This window comes from Rhinatrema bivittatum, chromosome 6, assembly GCF_901001135.1.
Source record: "Rhinatrema bivittatum chromosome 6, aRhiBiv1.1, whole genome shotgun sequence".
Lineage (NCBI taxonomy): Eukaryota > Metazoa > Chordata > Amphibia > Gymnophiona > Rhinatrematidae > Rhinatrema > Rhinatrema bivittatum.
This window is the reverse complement of record NC_042620.1, coordinates 282433105-282458756: the sequence shown is the minus strand read 5'-3', so window position 1 is coordinate 282458756 and position 25652 is coordinate 282433105. Positions and strand designations below refer to the sequence as shown.

Genomic DNA, 25652 nt, shown 5'->3' with positions numbered 1-25652 from the left:
AGGGCTATCCATCCTGTCTGCAGGATAATTCAGGTGAGCAGGAAGGCATTTTGGACAACCTAGTGAAATGAGAAAAGCTAAAGGCAGTACTGGCCAGAACTTGGTGAAAATATAAGGAAACGTGGACGAGGAGGCCAATACCTTGATGCAACGATGGCAGAACCCTGGCATGGCCGAGTACTGCACAGACAGGGAGAATGCTGCCTGCCATCGCCCGAGGCACTTGGAGCAGATACCTTGCTGTACCTGACCGTGCATGCTGCGCTCCCAGTGGAGTGAATAGGAACAGTGTAATGACGGCATCCCCAGTACCACTGGGGATCTGGTTATGGCATGGTAGTGGATGGCGTTTCATGGCTTCTCCCCCTCCAGTATCTAACAATGCTCCAAGAGGCTAGACACAGCCCTTGAAATTGTGTCTGGAATGGCTCACCACCATTTCTCTCATGGAACGGCAGCAGCAAGTCCATGGTGACCAACTGTGCCCATGGTGCTCTGTGGTCGTGTCCAGCAGCATCCAACTACATCCACTGGTGCCCACATTGGTGATGGTGCCCTTAGGGCCAATAGTGGTCTTGCACTCACCAATGATGGATCACATCAAGGGCACAAAACGATGCTGCACTCAGGGCTTCGACGGCGCTTGACCATGTCGATCAGTTTGAAGGTATATAGCATCATTCCTGGTGCCACAGGTGCCTGTGGACATTAACAGCCCGATGGCACCAATAGAAACCCTGGTGCCCGAAGGCACTAATGGACTGGCGGCAACCAAGGATGCCAGGGGAGCCTGTAGGCAGAGGCTCTGCAGCCCCAACACATCTCATTGGTGCCTAAATGAACCAATGACCGCCAGCGCCATCAATGGTTCCCCTCAGTTCACCTATCCATCTAAGGGCATCAATGCTGCAAGCTCAATTTTGTTCCTTGCCATTGGCTATGGCTAGCGATAACCTCGCTAGCACTCATTAGCACCAATGGTGCATGAATCCAGGTGGGGCCTCCCCTGATCCCAGTGACTCAGGCCCCCGAGATAGTCTGTATCCATGGTGCCAATAGCTGTAGGCCAGTGATGGGAGAGCAGGATGCCCCTCAGTGCCCTGCCAGGACACCACAAGGAGCCTAGAGGGCACTGGACCACTGTGCCTGGATGCCTTGGCATCCTGGGCTGCTTTGAATGGATGGCGACCACGGCACTCGATCCGTCCAAGGCCGAAACTCCTATCACCCGAGGGCTTCAGTGACAATTCAGGGCTCTCAAGAACCCCAGCAGTCAATGGCCTCGAGGACGACCAGGGCGCTCAACAGCGATCCCAGTACCTTGTTAATGGTGCTCAGCCTTGTTGAGAGAGGCAACCAATGGCATCGGTAGCCAACATGCTCGATAGCCTCCATGATGGCCCCACACCTCGATAGCATGGTCGGTCGCAGCATCGAGTCTTTGTACCTCGACGGCATTGAAGGCGGCCATGCATTCACCTTGATGGGATTGAGGGCATCAAAGGCCCCCAGGGCCTCAAAGGTATTGAACGCCCTGGCGGCACAGATGGCAGGCGGCTCGATGGCATCAAGGGGGACCATGGCGCTCAATGGCAGTCCTGGTCCCTGACACTAGATGTCGTGTCATTACTCCGTCACATCGAGATTCAAGGCACCCAATGACTCTGGTGCATCAAGATGATGCCTACAGCACAGAAGGCCCTTATGGCATTGCAGGTAGTCATGTACCTCGATAGCATTGAGGGCACCCCAGCATCTCAACGGCGTCCAGGGGGGACCATGACGCTCAACAGCAGTCCTGGTCCCCAAAGCAGTCCTGACATCTACGTGTCAGATCAACGGTTTGCTGGTCACAGATGTGCATGGGCAACCGTTAGTGGGCATGACACCGAAGGCGAAGCAGATAGCTGTTTGCCCTGGTCCTACTCACCCTCTCTCTCTCAAGGAGACTGCACTGCCATCACAGGCAAGCAGGAGGGAGGCTATGTCATCTAAGGCTGCTGCCCATGGGGACTAGCTCTTTTGAATGTGTGGGAGGATGAGTTCTCCCACCCCCACAAGAATGGTGTGGTCATCGATCTCTTCACTGTCTGAACCTCCATTGATGCTGATCAATCAGTAAAAACGACATAGAAGTCCTCCGAGTCCCCAGGCTCAGCGACCTACATGAATCACCCACGGACTGCATTCAGTCAGTCCAGCTAGCACCTGACAAAAAGGTACAAAAAAAAAAAAAAAAAGACATAGCAAAGAGAGGACACAGATACTAAAACTACAGGTACAGTATTTATTTAATAAGGGAAAGTAAGATTCTGCCAGATTGCATAGCAACTAAGGCCTGCCATGCGGCTGGCAGACAGTGGAAAGAAGAGGAAAAAGTAAAAGAAAATAGAACTACCGTAAGGGAAAGGAAAGAAAAGAAAATCACTTAAAAAAATTGTGAGGAGAGAGCAACGCTGAATACCGTGACACACATGGCTCCGCAGGAAAAAAAAAAAAAAGGAGACTGAAGAACTCTACTTAGGGGGCAAGGTGATGACTACAGCTGCACATGCTCAGTGGGGCATGTTTGAAAGTTCTAGAATCTTTGAGATCAAAGTTCTGGACCAGGGCTCCATCTGATGTCATCCATGTGTGAGGACTACCATCCTGCTTGTCCACAGAGAAAAACATCTTTCTGGAGTGTAACTAATCAGCGAGAAAACTACGTGTACATTTAATTTTAAATCAACACATGTACTTTACACTTTCATCAGAGGTGGCTTAAAGTGTTTCAGTACTTTTTCTCCGCATAACTGCCTGGTATTCAAACACAAACTAGGCTGGTAGTTTGTGTGGGTTGTCAATTATGGGACTTCTTGAAAATGCAAAGGTCCAGCCATTATTTGGCTGAAAATTTAATTGTCTCTTAAAGTGAAAGCACAACTAAATGTCTGTACTCTCATTGTCATTCATAGCTTACAGACAGACAGACCAACATACTACCACTGCTCCTGGATATGTACTGCGCTGAGCAGATATTCAGAAGAGAACATCCCTGCTCTCTAGAACTTACAAACATTTATGAAAAACAAGAGCCTCTAGGAAATATTTATTGTATAGAATTTAAAAGCAACCTCAAGATTTTCCTGGCTGTCCTGAAACTGCAGACTAGAAGGATGGCAAGAGAAATATTTTCCTTAGCTTTTTTTTTTTTTTCCCTCGTGATTTTGGTTACTCGCCAATTTGTATGTTTTTCCTTTAAGATATATTTGATTTAATATATTGGTATACATTATAAATAAAATGATAAAAAAAGCTGCCTCAGAAAAGATGATTTTAAACTGGATGTGACTACAGCCACAGAGAGTCAAGAAGTCTCTGCCAGGTATCTGCACAGCAAGATGGAAAGTGGGAGTTGGCGGTGGGTGAAATGGGCACAGATAAGAGTGACTTGCCCAATGAACAGATAGTGCAGCCTCACAAGCATGACATGCCACGCATTCTGCCTCACCAGCAAAAATTATTTCTCCTCTCAAATCAAATGGCCTCAGAGCACAAAAGCAGGTCCGCGACACGTTAAGAACGCAGGTCCTTACTACCACACTGCGTTTCCCCACACTGACACATTCTGACTTTCCTATTAGATGGTCTAATCAGAGTCTGTTCAGCAATAAATGTAAAAAAAAAAAAAAAAAAAAAATACTATGGAGACCACACAAGTATACCTTGCAGAAAAAAAAACAAACAAAAAAACAACCAACCTCTTCCAACTGTGCCTTTTTACTCTGCAGCCAGTGTAAGGCAAAGCTACTGAATTACCAGAACAAAGCAGATATTGCTAATATTCAGTATTAAGTTAGTAATACTTGGCTAGAAATGTGTCTTGGTATGTGGTTGGGCACACTTTTTTTTTTTCAGGATTCACACCGAAAGTTTCAGAAATTTCTTCAAGCTTGGAAAATTCTCAAAAGTTCTGTCATTTGTCCAACTGAAATGAGAAATTACTGCTTACTTGATAATTGCCTTTTCTTTAGGACAGTCAGATGAATCCTGAACAAGAGGGTTATGCACCTCTACTAGCAGATGGAGATGGAGCAAACTGACGTCCAAGTATATATACCCCTGCAGTGACATCAGCCTGACAGTATTCTCTTCAAAAGAAAATGTGGACAGACCAGCAAAAAACTTGATTAAAAACAGATAACCATTTCAGCACGCAGTCAACAGGCAACACTGAGCTCAGACAAGAATGTAATAACACTAGTAATCCCTGTAACACATAGGCACATAGTCAGATCATTATGCAATCATTCGGCAGCCAAGAGAGGGAAGCTGGATTCATCCTACTGTCCTAAAGAAAAGAAAATTATCCTGTAAAGGACAACCTGAGAAAGCATGTGAAATGCCGTTGAGGGCTATCACGCAGCGAAAAAGCCTTGGGAGTGGGGCCTAGCCTAAGGAGGCTGCTCAATCCGCCAGGCGCCCACGTCCCTCGACCTCCCATGAAGCGGGACGAATTTCAGAACAGCACACTGAGCATGGAGACTGGGGGAAGGAGAAAGCCCTATGCAACAAAAACCTCCATCTAAGTCTCTGTATATTCCATTTTTTTCTTAAACTTACCGGAGCTCAGCCTTACCTGGCTGAGTACAGTCTCTGGCTGAGGGGGGAAGAGGGCATATGCCATAATCGCTGCACTCTGCTTCCTGCATCTGCTGTCATTCAGCTGCATAGGCAGCTAAGTCCACACTGGCTGAAAACCAGGTATCGGACCAAGATACTCATCTGAGGGACCACAGAAATCACCTCAGGAATTCACACCTGTGGGAGGGACCATTTGGTGTCACAGGAGAGCAGGGCAAATTTATTTCCTTAATTCTCCTTTCTTAAAATGAAGCAATCCCCAGTAGGGAGATGTACGTCCATCATCTGCTGGAGACAGAGAATACTGGCAGGCTGATGTCACTGCAGGGATGTATATACTGTGACTTCAGTTTACTCCGTCTCCATCTGCTGGTAGAGATGCATAATCCACTTGTTCTGGATTCAACTGACTGGATGCTAATAAAATGAGCCATCATGGTACAGTCCAGAAAATGAAATGATTGACCTTGGGGATTCTTCAATTGGAAAAGAACACCTGCAGCACTTTCCACCTCTGGCAGAAGAGGGAGCTGTATGGTCTACACTACAATCCCAGGATGAGCCAAGTGCGCATGGCACCAACACTTAGAGTCTTGATTGCCATTTCCTGGATTGCACTGCTCCTCCAGGGAGAAGCGACTGGAAAAAGACCTCTTACCCTGCTGTGTAAAGAAAACCGTGGCACTTTTTGCGAGCCTTTGATTGCTAAAATCTTGCTGTATTTTGAGCGCATTTTCAAGCGGGTTTTTCCCTTGCTTAACTATGGTGCCTGCTATGTCCAAGGATTGTGTGTTTTGTTTCTAAAAATCTTCAAAGGGGACAGCCATATTACTCTGGAGTAGCAAAAATAAGAGGTGTGTGCACCTTAAAGACCAAAAAATTGATTAGTCTATGAGGTAATAGCAAAAAATGAAGGTGTAACACTGGGTATTAAATAGAATACAATACCATCAATCAAAATACCCGTCAACATTTACATAGACACAAAATTTAAAAATTAGATCATGACCTAATATTTTACAAAAAACATAACATCACAACATTTTATGCAATTTGTTTCAATTTTTTCCCCAAACAATTACAAATATGTTAAGTACAAAGTCCTCAAACCTAACAATATATTTCAAAAAACACCTAACAAAGAGCCCTCATTTCGCAGAAGCAAAGCGGCTTCATCAGGGGACATCAACATAAGAAAATGTTATGTAATGGTTTTCAAACACAACATCCATTAAGGTACCCCTTTAAGTGATATGAATACACCGGGGCAATATAAATATGGATTGTGGTTTGTTTGTTTGTTTTTTTTAAGGGGAGAACATGTTTTGTAAATGTTGGGTCATGATCTAAATTTTAAAATTTTGTATCTAATAAACATTTTGATAAATGTTGACAGGTATTTGATTGAATGATATTGTATTCTATTTAATATTCGTTGTAATACCTTCATTTTTTGCTATTACCGTTGTGGTTATCTTTTGTTATTGAAGGGTTGTATTATACTGGTCTTTTTAAATGTAATTTTAAATTACAATGGAAGAGATATTTAGTTTCTCAGAGCAGGTGGCATCCACTATCATTTTGGGATTTATCTCGACCCCCAAAAGCAATTCCTCAAAGGTGGTAGATAAGGAAAGTTATAGTTTAAAAAAAGATGTTTATAGAATTACATGAGAAGGTCTTGCCCGAATACTGTAAGAAAAATAATACAAGGGGTTTAAGAATTATTAAGGAACCACTGTTTGCAGAGCAAGAGGAGATTGGGGGAAAATGGAATGCAGTGTTAAAACAAGTGCTCCTACGATTATGACACTATCCAACAGAGTATGAAAGGTACATCTTGATGACTAATTGAAATTGGTATAGAAGGCTTCAACAAAGGAGGATTGTGACGATCAGCTTGAACAGCTTCAGACACAGCTGAATATATTTAAAAAAGAAATTTAAAGGGTTAAGACGAGGAAATTTATGAGAGATAAAATCGGATTATACAAGGGGGTATATTTACCTATGGATGAATAAGAATAGGAGTAAGTTGGCTAGTAAATCATTTTCCTCCTCTTCAGAGGGTAAAAATCAGAAAAACAAAAAAAAAGTGTCATTTGCACAACCCCTGATGACCCCACCTTTAAATATAATTGTAAGTGACGAGAAGGTACCTTTAAGGCCATAGAATTGGGGAGGCAAGAAGAATTGGAATCAACTATTACAAGTCAATACCCGCTCGAGGGATTACCAAAACAGTCGAAATCAGAATTGACCACCGGCAGAGTATTTAATTTGTCGAAACATCCATTAACTAATGATGAAATGAATATTTTAAATAAAGGTCTTACATTTGTTCCCTCTACTATGTACGACCCATTTAGAACACATTGAGTTATTCAAATTTTTTTGGAGGTTAAAAATTTCTAAGAGTTCAGAAGTTATTAATCGGTCTAGATTTATTAATTCTGCTAGATGGGTGCCCCCTGACCCACAAGATCCTTTCATCATGGTGTTTGAGGAATTGGAGTTGCGGGATTTGTTGATACTGGAACAATCTAATATATGTGTCTATAGTAATGTAATTAAAGCAGAATGTCTCACTATTACTACATTAAAACAGGAAGCTGAAATTGTAATTAAGCCCGCTGGTAAGGGGGGAGCCATGGCGATTATGGATAAGGTTCAATATGTGAATGAGGCATATCGACAATTGAGAGAAGTCAGTTTTTAACATTTACTGCCATTAGACCCCCACGGAGGGTATACAAATGTAGATTCATGGGATGACTGAGAATGCTTGGAAAGGCAAGTTGATTAATGTTAAATTGGGAGATTGTGTGTAAAATATTCAGTGAGACCAGCATTACATTTGGTGTCAAAAATATACAAGTTGTTAACTTGTCCACCTGGTCATCCAATTGTGTAGGAGGTGGGGGTCGTTGTTTCAACCTATATTGAAATATGTAGTTTCTTTTTTTACAAGCGTCTGATACACAGATCACTTCATATGTTAAGAACTCCCCTGACTTCATTAGGCTGTTGACACAGATTGAGAGTGGATGAATGGTGGTTAGTGATGGCAGATATTTCTGCCTTGTACACTAATATTCTGAAAGATTCGACATTACAGATTGTGGAACAGGTGTTGATTCAGTCATATCTAACATTCGGGCTGATACAGTACAGTGCGCTCCGACAGAGCACACTGTTAACCTGCCATTGGACGCGCGTTTTCCCTTACCCAGTAAGGGGCGGAAAACGCGTGTTCAACCCGCCGAACCTAATAGTGCCCTCAACATGCAAATGTATGTTGATGGCCCTATTAGGTATTCACACGTGATTCAGTAAGTAAAATGTGCAGCCAAGCCGCACATTTTACTTTCAGAAATTTGCACCTACCCAAAAGGTAGGCGCTAATTTCTTCGGGCACCAGGAAAGTGCACAGAAAAGCAGTAAAAACTGCTTTTCTGTGCACCCTCCAACTTAATATCGCCATGATATTAAGTCAGAGGTCTCGAAGGGTAAAAAAAAGTAAAAAAAAAAAAAAGTTTGGAAGTCAGCCGGCAGCTGTCAGGTCGAAAACCGGATGCTCAATTTTGCCAGCGTCCGGTTTCCGAGCCCGTGGCTGTCAGCGGGCTCGAGAACCGACGCCGGCAAAATTGAGCGTCTGCTGTCAAACCCACTGACAGCCGCCGCTCCAGGCCAAAAGGAGGCGCTAGGAATGCACTAGTGTCCCTAGCGCCTCCTTTTGCCTGTTTCTACCGCCGTACCTAATTTAAATACTGAATCGCGCGCACAGGCAAGTGGCCTGTGCGTGTGCCGGGAGAGCGGGCGTTTGCCCGCTCTCCCGCGGACTTTACTGAATCGGCCCATTTGTGTATGAGGGAATTTTTAGTTCATATGATTTCCACTGTCTTGAAAAAAAAAAAAAAGGTTTTTTTCAATTTAAGGATAAATTATATCAAAGTGAAAGGCATTCCGATAGGGTATCCTATGGCCCCATCGGTAGTCTGTCAGTATGTAGACTCACGGCCGTCAAGCACATTGGACTTTTTTTTTTCTATTTTTGGGGATTCAGGGCTGCCTTGACTGGTGGCTCCGGGATAAAATGGGTCAGCACTGAACCCGCTCGATCTCCCTGTTTGGCTGTGGGGTTTTTTTTGGGTTGGCACAGTGGCCCTTTAAGAGAGGAGATGGCTGAGGGGGGATATGATAGATGTCTTTAAAATAATGAGAGGTCTTGAACGAGTAGATGTGAATCTGTTATTTGCACTTTCGGATGGTGGAAGGACTGGGGGACACTCCATGAGGTTAGCAAGTAGCACATTTAAGACTACTGTAATTGGAGAAAATTCTTTTTCACTCAATGCACAATTGAGCTCTGGGATTTGTTGCCAGAGGATGTGGTTAGTGCAGTTAGTGTAGCTGGGTTTAAAGAGGGTTTGGATAAATTCTTCAGAGAGAAGTCCATTAACTGCTATTGATCAAGTTGACTTAGGGAATGGCCTCTGCTAATATTGGCATCAGGAGCATGGGATCTTCTTAGTGTTTGGTTAATTGCCAGGTTCTTATGGCCTGGATTGGCCACTGTTGGAAACAGGATGCTGGGCTTGATGGATCCTTGGTCTGACCCAGCATGGTAATTTCTTATATTTTTATGTCCTGTGAGGTTGGAGCTGCCATCACGTTAAAGAGCCGCTTGCTGCTTTCTTTTGTGTCACGGCGTTTAGCCACGACACAAATGAAAGTGCCATAGAGCCATGATGCTTTTTTGGGGCAAAGGCCTCTAACACAGCGACACAACCCCCCTCCCCGCGATGGTGGGACCCCTGCTGCAATTAAAACATAGCAGCTTGATGAATCTATGCCTAAGTTTGGACCCAAGGATAAAGTGACTTGCCCAAGGTCACAAGGAACCCTCTGCATCAATGGCAGGGGGTGGCAGGAAATTTGAATCAAACAATTACCAACATGGGCCCTGAACATGGTGGTCGGTGAAATAGGCAAGTATGGGGCAATAAGTGTGGGGGCTCGCTGGGCCGACTTTTTCTGCCATCATTTCTATGGAATGCCAATATAGCTATACTTCTGATTTTTGGGGAGAAATAATAATTTGGAAGAGATTTACTGATGATCTATCTTCTGTATATTCTCTGGTACAAGATAGTGATTACATCAATTTATAGAGTGGATTAATACTCTTGACAGTAATTTGAAATTTGAATTTCAAGTGAATCAGTATGGTCTATCGTTTTGGACATGGAGTACAAGGAGCAGGGTCATTTGTATACTACGATTTTTAGGAAAAAAAAGACTGAAAAACACACTATTGGATTTCTCCATTTTTCTTCCAAGAAGATTAAAAAATATATATTCCAGTGGGGGAATTTTTAAGACTTTGTCGCCTGTGTACAACAGTGATTGAGTATAAAGATTGCTCAAAGGAACTGTCGGAGTTATTTTGGGAACATGGGTATACATGGACAATGGTTAGAACAGCCTATAAGAGAGCATCATATGCCAATCAGGAAAATCTGTTGATGATTGATCATAGAAATTCAATGTCACGATTTGTGTGTGCTATGCCATTTTCCAGGTAAGTTAAAATATATTTGTAGACATTGAGCTATTTTGTCAGGGGACAAGTTGTTTGAAATTTGTCTATTTTTGCAATGAAGAAGAATCGATTATTAGGCTATATGTTGATGTTGGCAATACTAGACACCCCTTTAAGTGATGTCAATACACCGGGACAATATAAATGTGGATTGTGTAGTATTTGCACTTATGTGTTGAAGACTGAAAATATATAAATTCCCTCATAAGGTAAAATATACAGTTTATTGGGTCGGCTTGATTGCTATACAACAAAAGTTACATAGCATAAGAACATGCCATACTGGGTCAGACCAAGGGTCCATCAAGCCCAGTATCCTGTCTCCAACAGTGGCCAATCCAGGCCATAAGAACCTGGCAAGTACCCAAAAACCAAGTCTATCCCATGCTACTGTTTATAATAGCAGCAGTGGCTATTCTCTAATGGGCGGATTTTAAAAGCCCTGCTCGCGTAAATCCGGGCGGATTTACGCGAGCAGGGCCTTGCGCACCGGCGCTCCTATTTTCCATAGGCCGCCGGCACGCGCAGAACCCCGGGACGCGCATAGGTCCCGGGGTTTTTCGAAGGGGGCGTGTCGGGGGCGGGACCCGATGACGCGGCGCCGGCCCGGGGGCGTGGTCCAGGCCTTCGGACCAGCCCCCGGGTTGGAGCACGGCGCGCCAGCACTCCGCTGGCGCGCGCAGATTTACGTCTGCTTCTCGCAGGCGTAAATCTACGGACAAAGGTAAGGGGGGGGTGGGTTAGGTAGAGGAAGGGAGGGGAAGGTGAGGGGAGGGCGAAAGAGGGTTCCCTCCGAGGCCGCTCCGATTTCGGAGCGGCCTCGGAGGGAACGGAGACAGGCTGCGCAGCTCGGCGCGCGCCGGCTGCCCAAAATCGGCAGCCTTGTGCGCGCCGATCCAGGATTTTATAAGATACGCGCGGCTACGCGTGTATCTTATAAAATCCAGCGTACTTTTGTTTGCACCTGCTGCGCAAACAAAAGTATGCGATCGCGCAGTTTTTAAAAATCTACCCCTAAGTCAACTTAATTAATAGCAGATAATGGACTTCTCCTCCAAGAACTTATCAAATCCTTTTTTTAAACACAGCTACGCTAACCTCACTAACCACATCCACTGGCAACAAATTCCAGAGTTTAATTGTGCGTTGAGTGAAAAATAACTTTTTCCGATTAGTTTTAAATGTGCCACATACTTGGGGCTTGTGGACTGAGAGAGAGGGAGAGTAAGAACATAAGAAAATGCCATACTGGGTCAGACCAAGGGTCCATCAAGCCCAGCATCCTGTTTCCAACAGTGGCCAATCCAGGACATAAGAACCTGGCAAGTACCCAGAAACTAAGTCTATTCCATGTTACCATTGCTAATGGCAATGGCTATTCTCTAAGTGAACTTAATAGCAGGTAACAGACTTCTCCTCCAAGAATGTATCCAATCCTTTTTTAAGCACATCTATACTAACTGCACTAACCACATCCTCTGGCAACAAATTCCAGAGTTTAATTGTGCGCTGAGTTAAAAAGAACTTTCTCCGATTAGTTTTAAACGTGCCCCATGCTAACTTCATGGAGTGCCCCCTAGTCTTTCTACTATCCGAAAGAGTAAATAACCGATTCACATCTACCCGTTCTAGACCTCTCATGATTTTAAACATCTCTATCATATACCCCCTCAGTCGTCTCTTCTCCAAGCTGAAAAGTCCTAACCTCTTTAGTCTTTCCTCATAGGGGAGCTGTTCCATCCCCTTTATCATTTTGGTTGCCCTTCTCTGTACCTTCTCCATCGCAACTATATCTTTTTTGAGATGCGGCGACCAGAATTGTACACAGTATTCAAGGTGTGGTCTCACCATGGAGCGATACAGAGGCATTATGACATTTTCCGTTTTATTCACCATTCCCTTTCTAATAATTCCCAACATTCTGTTTGCTTTTTTGACTGCCGCAGCTCACTGAACCGATTTCAATGTGTTGTCCACTATGACACCTAGATCTCTTTCTTGGGTGGTAGCTCCTAATATGGAACCTAACATTGGGTAACTATAGCATGGGTTATTTTTCCCTATATGCATCACCTTGCACTTATCCACATTAAATTTCATCTGCCATTTGGATGCCCAATTTTCCAGTCTCACAAGGTCTTCCTGCAATTTATCACAATCTGCTTGTGATTTAACTACTCTGAACAATTTTGTGTCATCTGCAAATTTGATTATCTCACTCGTCGTATTTCTTTCCAGATCATTTATAAATATATTGAAAAGTACAGGTCCCAATACAGATCCCTGAGGCACTCCACTGCCCACTCCTTTCCACTGAGAAAATTGTCCATTTAATCCTACTCTGTTTCCTGTCTTTTAGCCGGTTTGTAATCCACGAAAGGAGATAGTCACTTAGCCCATGACTTTTTACTTTTCCTAGTAGTTATATTTCTGTGTAAGTTAAATGTATATTGGACAAACAAAACGCTCGATTTGGGTAGGTACATTGGAACATCTAAGTTGTATACACACAGGCAAGGAAAGTGCTCTTATAGTGCAACTTTAGAATAGTTCTCAACAGCATTGAAGAACTGAGGTTTTGTGTGTTCTCATATTGAATTGCAACAGGATGGGGATATTTCTCTGGTTCTAATAAAAAAAAAAAAGAACAACATTTTATCTTCATGTAGGACACTGTGTTCCAAAGGATTAAATCAGGACATTGAGGGGGTGGCATTTTTGTAGATAAGAGACTTATGCTTTAGATTGCAGCAAGTATTGGAGATTTGCTGTTTCTTGGATGGAGGAAGTATTGTGAATGTGAGCCGGTATTTGAGAGTATAAAATACACGTCATAGTGAGTGGAGTTAAGATTTTGGGTATATAACAACATCTAGATTGAAGGGATGTGCGCAGTCGTGGCATCTGTTAGGAGATTTCACCATGTTTATGTGGCTATTGCAGAGCTTGATGGATTGATGGATGCCACGGTGGAATATCAGTTTAAGTAAGTGACTTATGGTTAGCTAGTGTAATATGTTCTGTGAATTGTTTATAATAAATGTTATAGTAATTTAGTGCATCTTTTATAGATTGCTGGCATATGGTGTGTTAATAGGTTTATGCGATCGATTTGTAACAAATTATTTACATTAACTCTGCAGAAGGAAGTTACAAGAGTAAGTCTGTTTTTTGATTAGTATAATAATTTTGTTAAGTCTTAAATTATATTTTAGTATTTGATTTTTTTTGTTTTGATATTGTAGACGGAAACGTATTATCCAAAGATATGGACTATTAGGCAACCTGTGGTTCACCATCTATGCATCAGTTATAGGAAGTTTCAGTGTATGTTGTTCCCCAAACAGATTTATAATTGATCTTTGATTGTTAACAAGTAATAATGTGAAAGGCAGTTGCCTTAAGGGATGTTGTATTTGAAAACCATTACATACATTTTCTTATGTTGATGACCTCTGATGAAGCCAATATATTTCAGCGAAACAAGGGCCCTTTGTTGGGTATTTTTTGAAATATATTTTTACATTTGAGGACTCTGTATTTGACATATTTGTATATATTTGTAATTGTTTTGGGAAATAATTGAAACAAATTGTTTAAAATATTGTGATGTTATATATTTTTTGGGGTGGGTGTGTTTTTAAAAGGGAGAACATGTTTTGTAAAATGTTGGGTCATGATCTAATTTTAAACTTTTGTATCTAATAAATATTTTGCTAAATGTTGACGGGGATTTTGACTGATGTTATTGTAGTCTATAAAAAGGTGCTACCTGCCTCCTGGCATTATTGTTTCTGGTTAACCTTTTGATTCATTTGCATCACATTTCCAGTTCCCCCACTTAGGGTTGCCTGTCTTACAAGCCACTCATTGGAATGCCCTCTCTGCTGGTTTACGAATGGTTATGGACTATGTCCAATTCCGTGAGAATCTGAAGACAACTTTATTTCTTGAGGCCTTTGGCTAATTGGCAGATTTATTCTGAGTAAAGTTTCTGTGCTTACAGTATGATTTTATGTTTCTTTTGATGAAATCTGCTTAGCATGTTTTTTGTATATGCGTAATATAAATATGGTAAGTAAATATGTTAATAAATAGTTTAGCGATTTTTGCCAGAGTTAATATGACTGCTGTCTTTAGGTTTTATACATGCATGTTCCTTGTTTTGGGGTTTTCAAAAAGATTTACACATGTAAATGTAATATACTGTTGTAGCATAGTGCATTTACATGTGTAAAACCTGTTTTTGTGTGTGCGAATGCTTTGAAAAATCAGACCTTTTGGGTGCAGTGTGAGGAGGCGAGCAACAAATGTTTAAATGTAACTATGATAAAGAGGAGAATTGCCCTGTACCTGCGCCAAATGAGCATCTCTGCCCTCACCCCCTGAAAAGTTCTCCAACCGTGCCGCATGATTGGCGAATGAGCTCGTCCCTCCGCCCCCTGAAACATGCCCCGCCCCTGCACTGCAATGATTGACAGCAGGACAGAGAGCAATCCTAGGGGCTGCAGTTGAGAAGAGGGCACAATGCTGGCAGGGACACCCCCCCCCCCACCCCTAATGGCAGAGGACAGACAGACACCTGTGGTGGTGCTGGAAAGACACACACACACCCCTCAAAGCGGTGGAGGAGAGAGAGAAACCTGCAGTGGTGCTGGAGAGGCCAGCACAATAGTAGGACCCCCACTCCCTACCAGAGATACCTGCAGCAGTCCTGCAGAGACTGACGTGATGGCAGAGCCCCCACCTCCCGCTAACAGGGGGATAGAGAGAGAGAGAGAGAGAGACCTGCAGTGATAATGAGGAGACCAGAGATTTGATGGGGGCCCCCCCTACCGACAGAGGGGACAGAAATCTGCTAGGTGTGGGGAGGGAAGAGAAGGAAGGTGACATAGCCCAGGACTGCACCATCTTTGGACAGGCACTACAACTAGTAAATAAAAAAAAATGTATGCCTGCCAGGTCAACATGGGGCAGAGGCACAATGGATCTTCTGGCCTTCCATTACAAACATCATTACACTGTTCCCCTAGTTTTGAAAGTTTGAAGATTACACAATCTGTTTGAGTCATATTAATTGGCAATTAGATATTCTTCAGCCTAGGAGCGCAAACAAAAATTGTGTAACCTAGGGTTTTCCCAAACTTGATCCTCAGGCCTCTGAACCGGATCTGATTTGCAGGATATCCACAGCAACACAGTAAATGATGGCAGAAAAAGACCCAACCTGTTCACACTGAGGAAACATCCCCGCTGTCAGCCACCAGATGAGGCTTGCTACACAGATATCGTCCTTATCCACTGCGCTCTCGTTTTTACTTTACCATCCTGGGTAAATGAGCATACAAGAGCCAAACTTGGTTGCCTCCAGCATCTCACCTTTCCCATATCTAAGCACAAAGCTCTATAATAATCTAAATCGCCAGCAATACTAGCCTGGCTGTTGTCAAACATTCAGCCTCCAGGCTACCCTGAATAGTCTAGCAGACACAACCAGCTGCCAGTTTGAGTCTATCATCACCTCCCAATCACTAGCAAGCCTCTTAGGTCTCCTGCGCCGCTTGCCAGACAGAACCAGCTAGATGGGCACCTGCATTTTCACCAGAATTGCCAACATTTCATATTAACCACTTTGCCATTCATTCTGGTAGCCCCCATGGCTGGATCAGCACAGTGTGGTGCTTTCAACACTGATTCACATACTACTAGATCACGTTTTCTCCTATCTCTTCACTTTTAAAAATTGAGACTTCTCCTGTGCCCTCTTCCATTTTGATATTGTTTTCAGCCTCATCTACCACCCCCGGATGGCATTCACGCATCCCCCATCCTTTTTGTAAAAAAATTATTATATATATATATATATATATATATATTTATTTCTTCATGGTGCTCTTCAGTCTACTCCCTGGGAGCCTCACATTGCGACCCCCTTGTTCTAGAACATCCCTTTCCCTTGAAACTGGTTTGCTTCTTGTACATTACTGACACGTTTCAGGTTTCTGAAGGTCTCCTTCATTTCTCTCCTCTCCTCTTGGATATATTGAATTAGCACAAGTTTAAGACTCATGAGCAGCAGCACCAGGCTTGAGCCTCGACAATAAACACTCTACTCTTCACAAGTTTTAAACTTGTTTCGATGCCACTCCTTTGGGTCTATTACCATGTGCCCAATACATGCGCATACATTTTCCCCCTCAGTGAAAAAAAGAGCGTGTTTGGTTTAATAAGGGAAGCTGATTGCTCTTTCGTCGTGCCAGCTCCTGTTTTCTGATGCGTTTGCACAAATGAAGTTTCACTGGCTAGGTATCACGCTTGTGTGGGTTACAGTTCGTGTACAGCTGCAGCATGGGGTTTCCGAGACACCTGATGGAGAAAAGCCCTTTAGCTGTTCGGTTACAGTTTCTGTCTTCACTGTTTAGAGCACAGAAAAGCCAAAGAACCTGCCTGATGTGCAGTTCTATTTTGGTCAATCTCCAAAACCACAACTGAGTCAGCAGATGAGAGCATGCTGTGGAGGCAGGAAAAAGAGGGTGCTGCAAACCCAGCGCCGTAAGTTTCTCCAGGAAAGAAGGAGGAACCAATCCCGGCTGCAGGACTCAATAGAAAAAAAAAAAAAACAAAAAGCAAGTGTCTGCTATACAATGCATGTTATTACAATACTAAAGTTAACGGAGCATACACTGGAGGAGCTGAAGGTCTCCAATCCAACAGCAAAGAGGACATGTCTTTAGTAGAAAGAGGTAGGGTGGGTAGGAGGATTCAGCTACCAGTTAGGGAAAAGTGCAACTCTGAGACAAACACCGGATTTAGGGTCAGCAAGGAACGATGCTCAGTGCTAGAGAATACAGCGCCTGTTCCTGTGAACAGGACCAGTGGTCCTTTTGGGGACCACCTTCAAAGTGCCGATATTTGGACAATCATTGCGGGTACTTTATACCCCCGGGCTTGGCACCATTTTCCCTTTGAAATCACCCACGGGCATGTGGCCCTGCGTTTTGTGTGGGGACTTTCTTCATGGGAGAGAACGGTGCATATAAGTTTGGAAATGCGATCCGTGTGCGTTCTTTGCCGCCTTGCAGCGTGGCTCTGCGTACACTCGCTGTGGAGCGCCATGGGCACCTTTAGCTACACTGGGGGAGAGGCGTTTTCAGAGGGGCAACTTTTGCGGGCAAAACACGTTTTACACACAGAAATGGCTTTGAAAGTTATCCTCCATGTGTCTATGGGAAAAACGCTTCTTCCAACATGGCCCCCCTCTTTCTGCAATTCACTCCCCAAAGGCATCTCCTTACTAACAACCGGGAGTTTTACGTTTGCTTCCAGTAGCTAATTTTAAGTACAATGAAGGAGCAGCCATCACCTGAGAGAGCAATTCATCCATTCCTTACATCCAAGCATGTCCTATGGGGATCTTAGTTTAGGACAGCGCTTTCTAATCCAGCCTGGGCAGATATTTTTATGGGGGCTGATCCGATGGGTCTTCATGGAATGCTGAGTCATGGCTTTGTATGTCTACGGTTTTAATGAGAAGTGTTTTAAGGACAGCCTTTAACTGCTTTGAGCAATCGTTGTAAAAGCAGTGTAAAATGCGAGTAGATAAAATAATACATTTGACCCTAAGACAGCTGTTAGGGAATCAGAAGAAGGCTGAACTTGATGAACGTTGAGGTGTCCTTCAGCCTTATCAACTGTGTAACCTAGGGACAGCATTACCCGCCTTGTCCTTTCAGGATTATTGCTCATAGTGCAACAACACTTAGTGTATGCTTACATATATATCTATAGATATATTTAAATGTTTCACACAATAAATTCCTGTGTCCTCTTTACACAGGACATATTTTGTGTATATGGCAGTTACAACCCGAAACATTTTGCTGGACAGACTGGATGGATCCATTTGGGTCTTTATCTGAAATCATTTTCTATGCATGATCAGTTTCTCAGCGCACCCTTTGGAAGGCTGTCAGAATGGATTGTGCCGAGAACAGCAGAGTGAACCCTACAGTTTTCTAGGGGGCCGTTCCGGGATTCAGCGATGAGGTGAGAGACCACTTTCTCTCTCTCTTCCTCCTGCAGTAAATTGCAGGAGGCAAACAAGGCAGAAGCTGTTGTGTGCAGAAAAGTAGCTGCAGACCTAATGCAGGGGGGCCCGTGGGCTCTTCAACTATTTTGAAGAGCTAAGGAGGGATAAGCAAGTCTGAAGCTTTCCATTCCTAATTTTAATGAGGTATGGACTCATTAATGCACAATCAATAAAACTCCAATAACTTGCAATTTAATAAAAGATAAACTTCAGGCATTACCGAAACATGGGTAGGGGAAAGAGATGACGTTGGTTTATCCTAACTGGGTCCCACTTATGCCATTTATCAGAAACCGAGGAAGGGGTGTCGTGAGCAACGCATGGCTATAGTTTTTCAGAAAGTCTTTAATGCTGAATTAAAGAGAAACAACTGGAGGGCATGGTGTGTACATTTTTTGCTTTAAAAGACAGCCATGATCTATTGAGCTCCTTCAGCTCCTGGATTTTTCTTCCAGGACTTGCTGAAGGAGCAAGCTGAAATAGGGCTTGGGCAGGAAGTAATTTTATTACTGAGGGATTTTAATGTATGTGCAGAAATTAAGAGGGGGAGAAGACTGCTGATTTTTTTTAGCGTGTCTTCAGGGCATGAGACTTAACTAGTCATCTATCATACTCAGCAATCAAGTCATACTTAGATCTGGTTTTTACATCAGATATGGATCACATCGATCTAAATCTTATTGCAACAGTTATTTTGGATGGATCACTTTTTCATCCAGTTTGTAATGTGAATGGATATGGTTTGTTCTAAAACAAAAAAAAAAATGTAAAGCCAGTGACAAGAAAATTAGCGACTTGATGTGGGGGTCCTGGGAGGTTTATTGAAGGTGAAGCCAGGGAACTGGTGGATTTGCATTGAACCAGGCAGTGGAAATACTGAGTCTACTACTGAAGTCAGTCTTTTGATAACTGGGCTTCTGAATAAAACTTTGTGAGTCAGTTCTTCAAAAGCATTCTCCATGAGGGCCTAAGCCTCTTAAAACAAGAAATGAAGCAATAAGAGCACAGGTGAAGAAGCAGAATACGGCCCAGATTTTAGAACTGTGTAAAACACAGGCCAGGCTATAAAAAAAAAAAAAAAAAGTTGTGTTGAGAAGAAAAATAAATGTTTAGCAGATTAACTGATAACAGCAACAAATTGGCCAGCCTGGTGGTTCCAACTTGTAAGGAATTTTTGTCCAGCTCCAATTTTCTGAAGGTTGTTCTAGAAACAGGATAGCTATCATGTGAAGAATCTGCAGGGTTTTTAAGAGAACAAACTCATTTCCTTCTGGATTACTTTGAGTCAAGGAGTAGGAATTCAGATCCCTGGACCCCTTTAGATTCTACTGCAGCAACTGCAGGTGGACCAATGCAACAAATCAGGGGCAAATAAACTGTTCTAGAGGACTTAACTCACATCCTGAATGACAGCAGCTCACCTGTTCTTCCATCTAGCCCCATTCCTTCAGGACATAGGGAATTCAGATTAAGGAGTGTGATGGAAATGAAGTCATTTGAAAGCACCAAGGCAACGACTTGTTTGGATTCTATGCTTTCAAAATAAGTAAAAATCTTAAGCCAAAGGCTAATCTCCCTGGCTGTTGCATATTATCATAAGAAAATGCCATACTGGGTCAGACCAAGGATCCATCAAGCCCAGCATCCTGTTTCCAACAGTGGCCAATCCAAGCCATAAGAACCTGGCAAGTACCCAAAAACTAAGTCTATTCCATGTTACAATTGCTAATGGCAGTGGCTATTCTCTAAGTGAACTTAATAGCAGGTAATGGACTTCTCCTCCAAGAACTTATCCAATCCTTTTTTAAACACAGCTATACTAACTGCACTAATCACATCCTCTGGCAACAAATTCCAGAGTTTAATTGTGCGTTGAGTAAAAAAGAACTTTCTCCGATTAGTTTTAAATGTGCCCCATGCTAACTTCATAGAGTGCCCCCTAGTCTTTCTACTATCCGAAAGAGTAAATAACCGATTCACATCTACCCGTTCTAGACCTCTCATGATTTTAAACACCTCTATCATATCCCCCCTCAGCCGTCTCTTCTCCAAGCTGAAAAGTCCTAACCTCTTTAGTCTTTCCTCATAGGGGAGTTGTTCCATTCCCCTTATTTTGGTAGCCCTTCTCTGTACCTTCTCCATCGCAATTATATCTTTTTTGAGATGCGGCGACCAGAACTGTACACAGTATTCAAGGTGCGGTCTCACCATGGAGCGATACAGAGGCATTATGACATTTTCCGATTTATTCACCATTCCCTTTCTAATAATTCCAAACATTCTGTTTGCTTTTTTTGACTGCCGCAGCACACTGTACCGACGATTTCAATGTGTTATCCACTATGACACCTAGATCTCTTTCTTGGGTTGTAGCACCTAATACAGAACCCAACATTGTGTAATTATAGCATGGGTTATTTTTTTCCTATATGCATCACCTTGCACTTATCCACATTAAATTTCATCTGCCATTTGGATGCCCAATTTTCCAGTCTCACATGGTCTTCCTGCAATTTATCACAATCTGCTTGTGATTTAACTACTCTGAACAATTTTGTGTCATCTGCAAATTTGATTATCTCACTCGTCGTATTTCTTTCCAGATCATTTATAAATATATTGAAAAGTAAGGGTCCCAATACAGATCCCTGAGGCACTCCACTGTCCACTCCCTTCCACTTTGGAGCTAGTGTTGCAAAGATATTCAAAGAAGCCATAGTAAGGCTAATATTAAAAAAGAAAGGTGATCCTAAGGTTTTGGCAAATTACCATCCAGTATCAAAGATTTCTATTTTTTAGTAAACTGCTGGAAAAAAAGAGCACCGATCAGCAACTGTTAAATTATGTAAGACACTGCTAGTCTGGCTTTTCAGTTGGTGTGGCAGAGTCAGCACTACTGCCACTGGTCATTGCTGTTCAGGTGCATGCAGTCAAGGGAAAGGATTCCTTACTGGTGTTATTAAATCTGTCTGCTGCTTTCAATACCATTGACCATGGCATCGTGTTACAGTGACTCAGGGAATTTGGGCTGGATGGAGTGGTTTTGCACTGGTTTATTTCTTTTCTCAGGGACAGAACAAAGAGTGTTCTGTAGGAAGGGACAGAGTCCATCCCAAATCCTCTGGAGGGGGGCACAGGAATCCATGCTAGCCCCATTGCTTCGAAACATCTATATGAGCCCTGTGGTGCAGGTAATCCAGAGTTGTGGATGCTCAAACTTCCCAGGTAGTAGGAACTTCATTTATGACTCTTAAGACAACGTCATCAAATGTGTACTTTCTTAGGGAAGAAAGATCTGCCGACGCTGGTCCTTGCACTGATAACAAGAATAGATTCTTGTAATTCTCTCTACTAGGGCATTCCAGCTACAAAACTGAAACAGCTGCACTTATTGCAGAACACTGCTGCCCATACTGTAGAAGACAAAAAAAAAAAAAAGATTCAAATCGTATAACTACAATTTTGTGGAATCTGCATTGGCTCTGCCTAGGGTTGCCAACTTTTCCCATAGACCAGGATGGGACACTTGAGGACCAAGGGGGTGGGGTGGGGGAATGGTACCCTCTCATTTGCATAAATTTTAGGTCCTGCCAGTGAACTGCTTAAACAGTGTATCTACGTATCTGCAGAGCCACTGGGAGCAGAGGCCTGTGCTGTGCACCACCTCCTCTCCCTATGCTGTCCAATCACAGCCTGGGATACAGCACAGCTCTCCGCCGATAGAGGAAGAGAAAGGCAGGTCAGAGCCTAACTAAGAGGCTGTGGGGAAAAAGGAGGATCCACCTGCAAAACCAGTCAGTACTTCTGACTGGACAATATACAGAATGCCTGAAAACCTGACTGCCCTTTGGAGCACAAGTAAGTTAAGTGCACCGGCCAGCTGCCAGTGCACGCTTCCCCGGGACAGGGCCTAATGGCTACTGTCCCGCCCAGCCTGCCCGGCACTTCTGCACGTATCAGGGGTTACACACGTGGCCGGGCCCTTTCGAAAATGCACAGGGCCCGGCCACGCGTGTAACCCCCCCGAATATTACGCATGCGGGCCTTTTAAAATTCGCCCGAGGAAGCTGAAGTGTTTCAACTTTATCACCACGGTATACACACAGGCGAACTTTCAAAGGGCTGCGCTTAAAAATCAGGACTTATGCGCGTGGCCGGGCCCTGTGCGCACCGCGTGCATTTTCAAAAGGGCCCAGCCACGCGCATAAATCCCGACAGGTGCCGGGGGCGTGGTCTGGGCAGGGCAGGGCGAAGGCCGGCCAGGACAGCGGCCATTAGCTGTTGATCTGAGGAAGTGCGCACCAGCAGCCAGCCGGCGCGCGTAACTTGCTTCTGCTCCAAAGGAGTAGTAAGTAATAAACTAAGAAATTTAGGGAAAAGTAGGTTAGGTTTAGGGGGTGGGAAGGAGAGGGGGGAAGAGGCAGGAAGTGTGGCGGGGTTCCCTCCCAGTCTGCTCTTAATTGGAACAGACTGGGAGGGAACTGGGGAAGGCCCGATTGTGGCGCTGTGTGTATTTTATGAAAATCTACCCCACAACGAGCAGTGTGACAGTCAGGCGTGGAAAGGAAGATATTGACTGATCATATTTATGCTTATGGTATAAAAAAAATCTTCTTTCATATTCTCTCTGTGGAGCACTGAATTCCAGCTCACAATGTAAGGACAGTATAGTAATCAATACAGCTCAAATACGTAACTTCTGCCATTCATTCCACCCTCTAAAATGCTTAAAAAGTAAAACTGTCTCTCCAATATCTTTTTATATATATACACACACACACACATCTCTGCTAACCTTAATAGCACACTTACATCATCATGCAAACTACTCAGGTCTGTTCTGACTTCAGAAAGTCACCTTTATCACCCAAATATTAGGGAGAGCTCCATCATACTGAGCTTCCAATGAAGCAAGCAGCCCAGACATCAGCTTGTACAGATTATTACTTCAGCAAGTTTTAGATCCTGCAACCGGTAGTCCCAACAACAGGGAAAGTAATTTTATAACAACCTGCATTATCCCAACTTTCAATGTGAACTTATGTACAAACATTTGCTTTCAAAATAACCTGATCTGCACAAAGTTACACCAGCTCTTCACAGGGCATAATTGTATGTGGATTCATTTACACATTTGCTTTCTGAAATCAAAAGTGTGTGAGAAATCCCAACTCCCACACACACACACACACCCCCTGGAATGCCTTTTTTTCTGCACATGAAAATGTGTGTGACGTCAGGGTGCATGCATACTTAGGAGCACAACCTCCACACAATTTTACCACGAGCCATTTACTCACATAAACCCCTGTTTTACGAGTGTAAATGGCTTTGAAAATACCCCCAGAATCCTTCAAATCACAATTCTTTGTTCTAATTTTTTTTTTTTTAATTCCAGAGGCAATTAGTTTTTAAAATTTTCCAAAGCTCCTTGCATTTAGCTTATATCCACCATCATGAATACTAGTAACTGGGGGGGAGGAGCTGCTGGCATTAGATGCATGAAAACAACAGAAGGAGATTTTTACAAAAAGAGGCGCGACAACAACAGACTATATACGACCTTTCATTCCAAGAAGTAAGAAATAAAATCTATTAGGACCAAAAAGGCAGATATAGGAATACATCCACCCAGAACAGAAAGAGATTACTTTCTGGGATGCTCGCATGGACGTGTTCACAGTGCATAAATCTGAAAGGGACTCAGAGTACTGGGACTCTTGTCGGAGTCCTCGTGTCTCCCCTGACATGTCCTGAAAATTTGGTGCAGCTAGGACACCAAATAAAAATGTTATTAGGGATGAGGAGCAATGGACAGTGTCTCCTAAGCCTTCTCTTCTTTTAGAAAGCAGGTTACAAAAAGAACACGTAAAATGGCATCTGAAGAATCCAGCTGCTACAGCCGCTTTATTCTAGCTCCCCTTGTGCACCCCACTGCCAAATGACAAGGAAAGCAATGAGAAGACCGTGATAAAAGCATGGACATGTTCTTTGCTCCTTGTAAGCAGGTAGCACCTTTCACCACAGATATTTTATGTCCAAGACACAGATAAGGATTCTCTCCTCTAATGATGAATTGCATTTCGGTGATCTTTCAAGACAAACAGGATTTACCACTCCCCATTATACCACTTCTGCTGTGTGACTACATATACTCTCTACTACAACTGACACAGAAGGGCTGAACATGCCGTGAGGAATGAAATGACAATAGAAGCCCAAACAAGTGACACCACAGGCCATGAGACAGCTAGGCTGCTGGCAGTAGGCAACATCTCCCCAAAAAATCAACTGGCTATAGCCGGATGTTGCTCAGCAAGGCCATGGGGACCTAGGAGGCTGAATGCTTGAACAACCTCAGCTGTTTAGATGATCAGAAAGGTTGGTGCTGGATGAAATATGGTTTACTAAACGCACACCCACATTATAAAATCAGAAAACAAAAATATTTCAGTCAGCCATAACCATCTTGCCAACATGCAGTCTCCATGGAAATGTGTTCAGTGCTGTTTCTACGATATGTGACAGGCGACAGCGGAAAGCAAGGTAGGGTACAACATCACAAGTCATTCGCTACCAGCATGCAGCAATCACTTACTCTTTATGGCATTAATAAGGGAATTCCCGTCCTTGATTACATCTTTAATAAACTTGTTGGTCCTCTCCAGTTCCTGTTCATAGCATTTCAATCGCTCCCTGAAATCCGGACTGTCAGGGTAGCAGTCGCTGAACTCCAATGGAGGGTGCCCCATGGCTCTTTCAAACCGAGAAGGGAAAACAAAACACAATCAATGCCGAATGAATAAAGCGACTCGGGACGGAGAAGACAATCCCTCGGTACCTGCTTGCCGGGGATCCTCCTCGCTTATCTGCGCTCGCTCTTAGCCTCCCCCGCAGCCGTTCAGCAAGGGATGGGATCTGCTGCCCCGGGGCTCATTGTCCGCAGCGCCGCCGCCTCCTCCTCCTCCATGCCCGCCGCCCGATCCCGGCCTCAGGACGCAGGCAGCGAAAGAAAGCCCATCCCAAGGCCGAGGAGAAGCGCCTCCTCCTTAAAGACACCGCCGCCCCGCGCCGCTTTCCCTGCCTGCAGCCCGGCTGGGCCCCGCCCCGAGCCGGAGACTGGGTAGGCATGGCCGGAACGCCCTCCCCCTCTGCACTCGGGCGGGCAGCGAGGGGTTAACGCTCGGGCCGTGTCTCACCTGCTGCCACATACTCCCCTCAAGGCCACGCCCACGCTCAGGCCGGCAGCAGGGCACCCTGAGACTCGGAGGGTTTGTGGCAGTGCTCTCTGGTTTCACCCACCACCAGCAGGGGCTGCAGCTGTGGGGGCCT

The 25652-nt window shown here is 43.8% G+C and overlaps 1 protein-coding gene across 2 annotated transcripts in view; it reads right to left on the bottom strand.

Annotated features, from left to right (window-relative positions):
• OPHN1 (oligophrenin 1) overlaps positions 1 to 25362 on the bottom strand; it is a 235543-nt gene extending 210181 nt beyond the window's left edge. Inside the window, exons 1-2 of one of the 2 annotated variants that reach the window (XM_029607285.1) lie at positions 25162 to 25362; positions 24919 to 25076 (exon numbers count right to left, since the gene is read on the bottom strand). In XM_029607285.1, coding sequence (XP_029463145.1) covers positions 24919 to 25072 — 154 coding nt within the window. In that variant the 5' untranslated portion in view covers positions 25073 to 25076; positions 25162 to 25362. Of the gene's footprint in view, positions 1 to 24918; positions 25077 to 25161 lie in introns of those variants that run through there. The other variant, XR_003857530.1, reaches the window with a different exon arrangement.
• Positions 25363 to 25652: the final 290 nt, after the last annotated feature.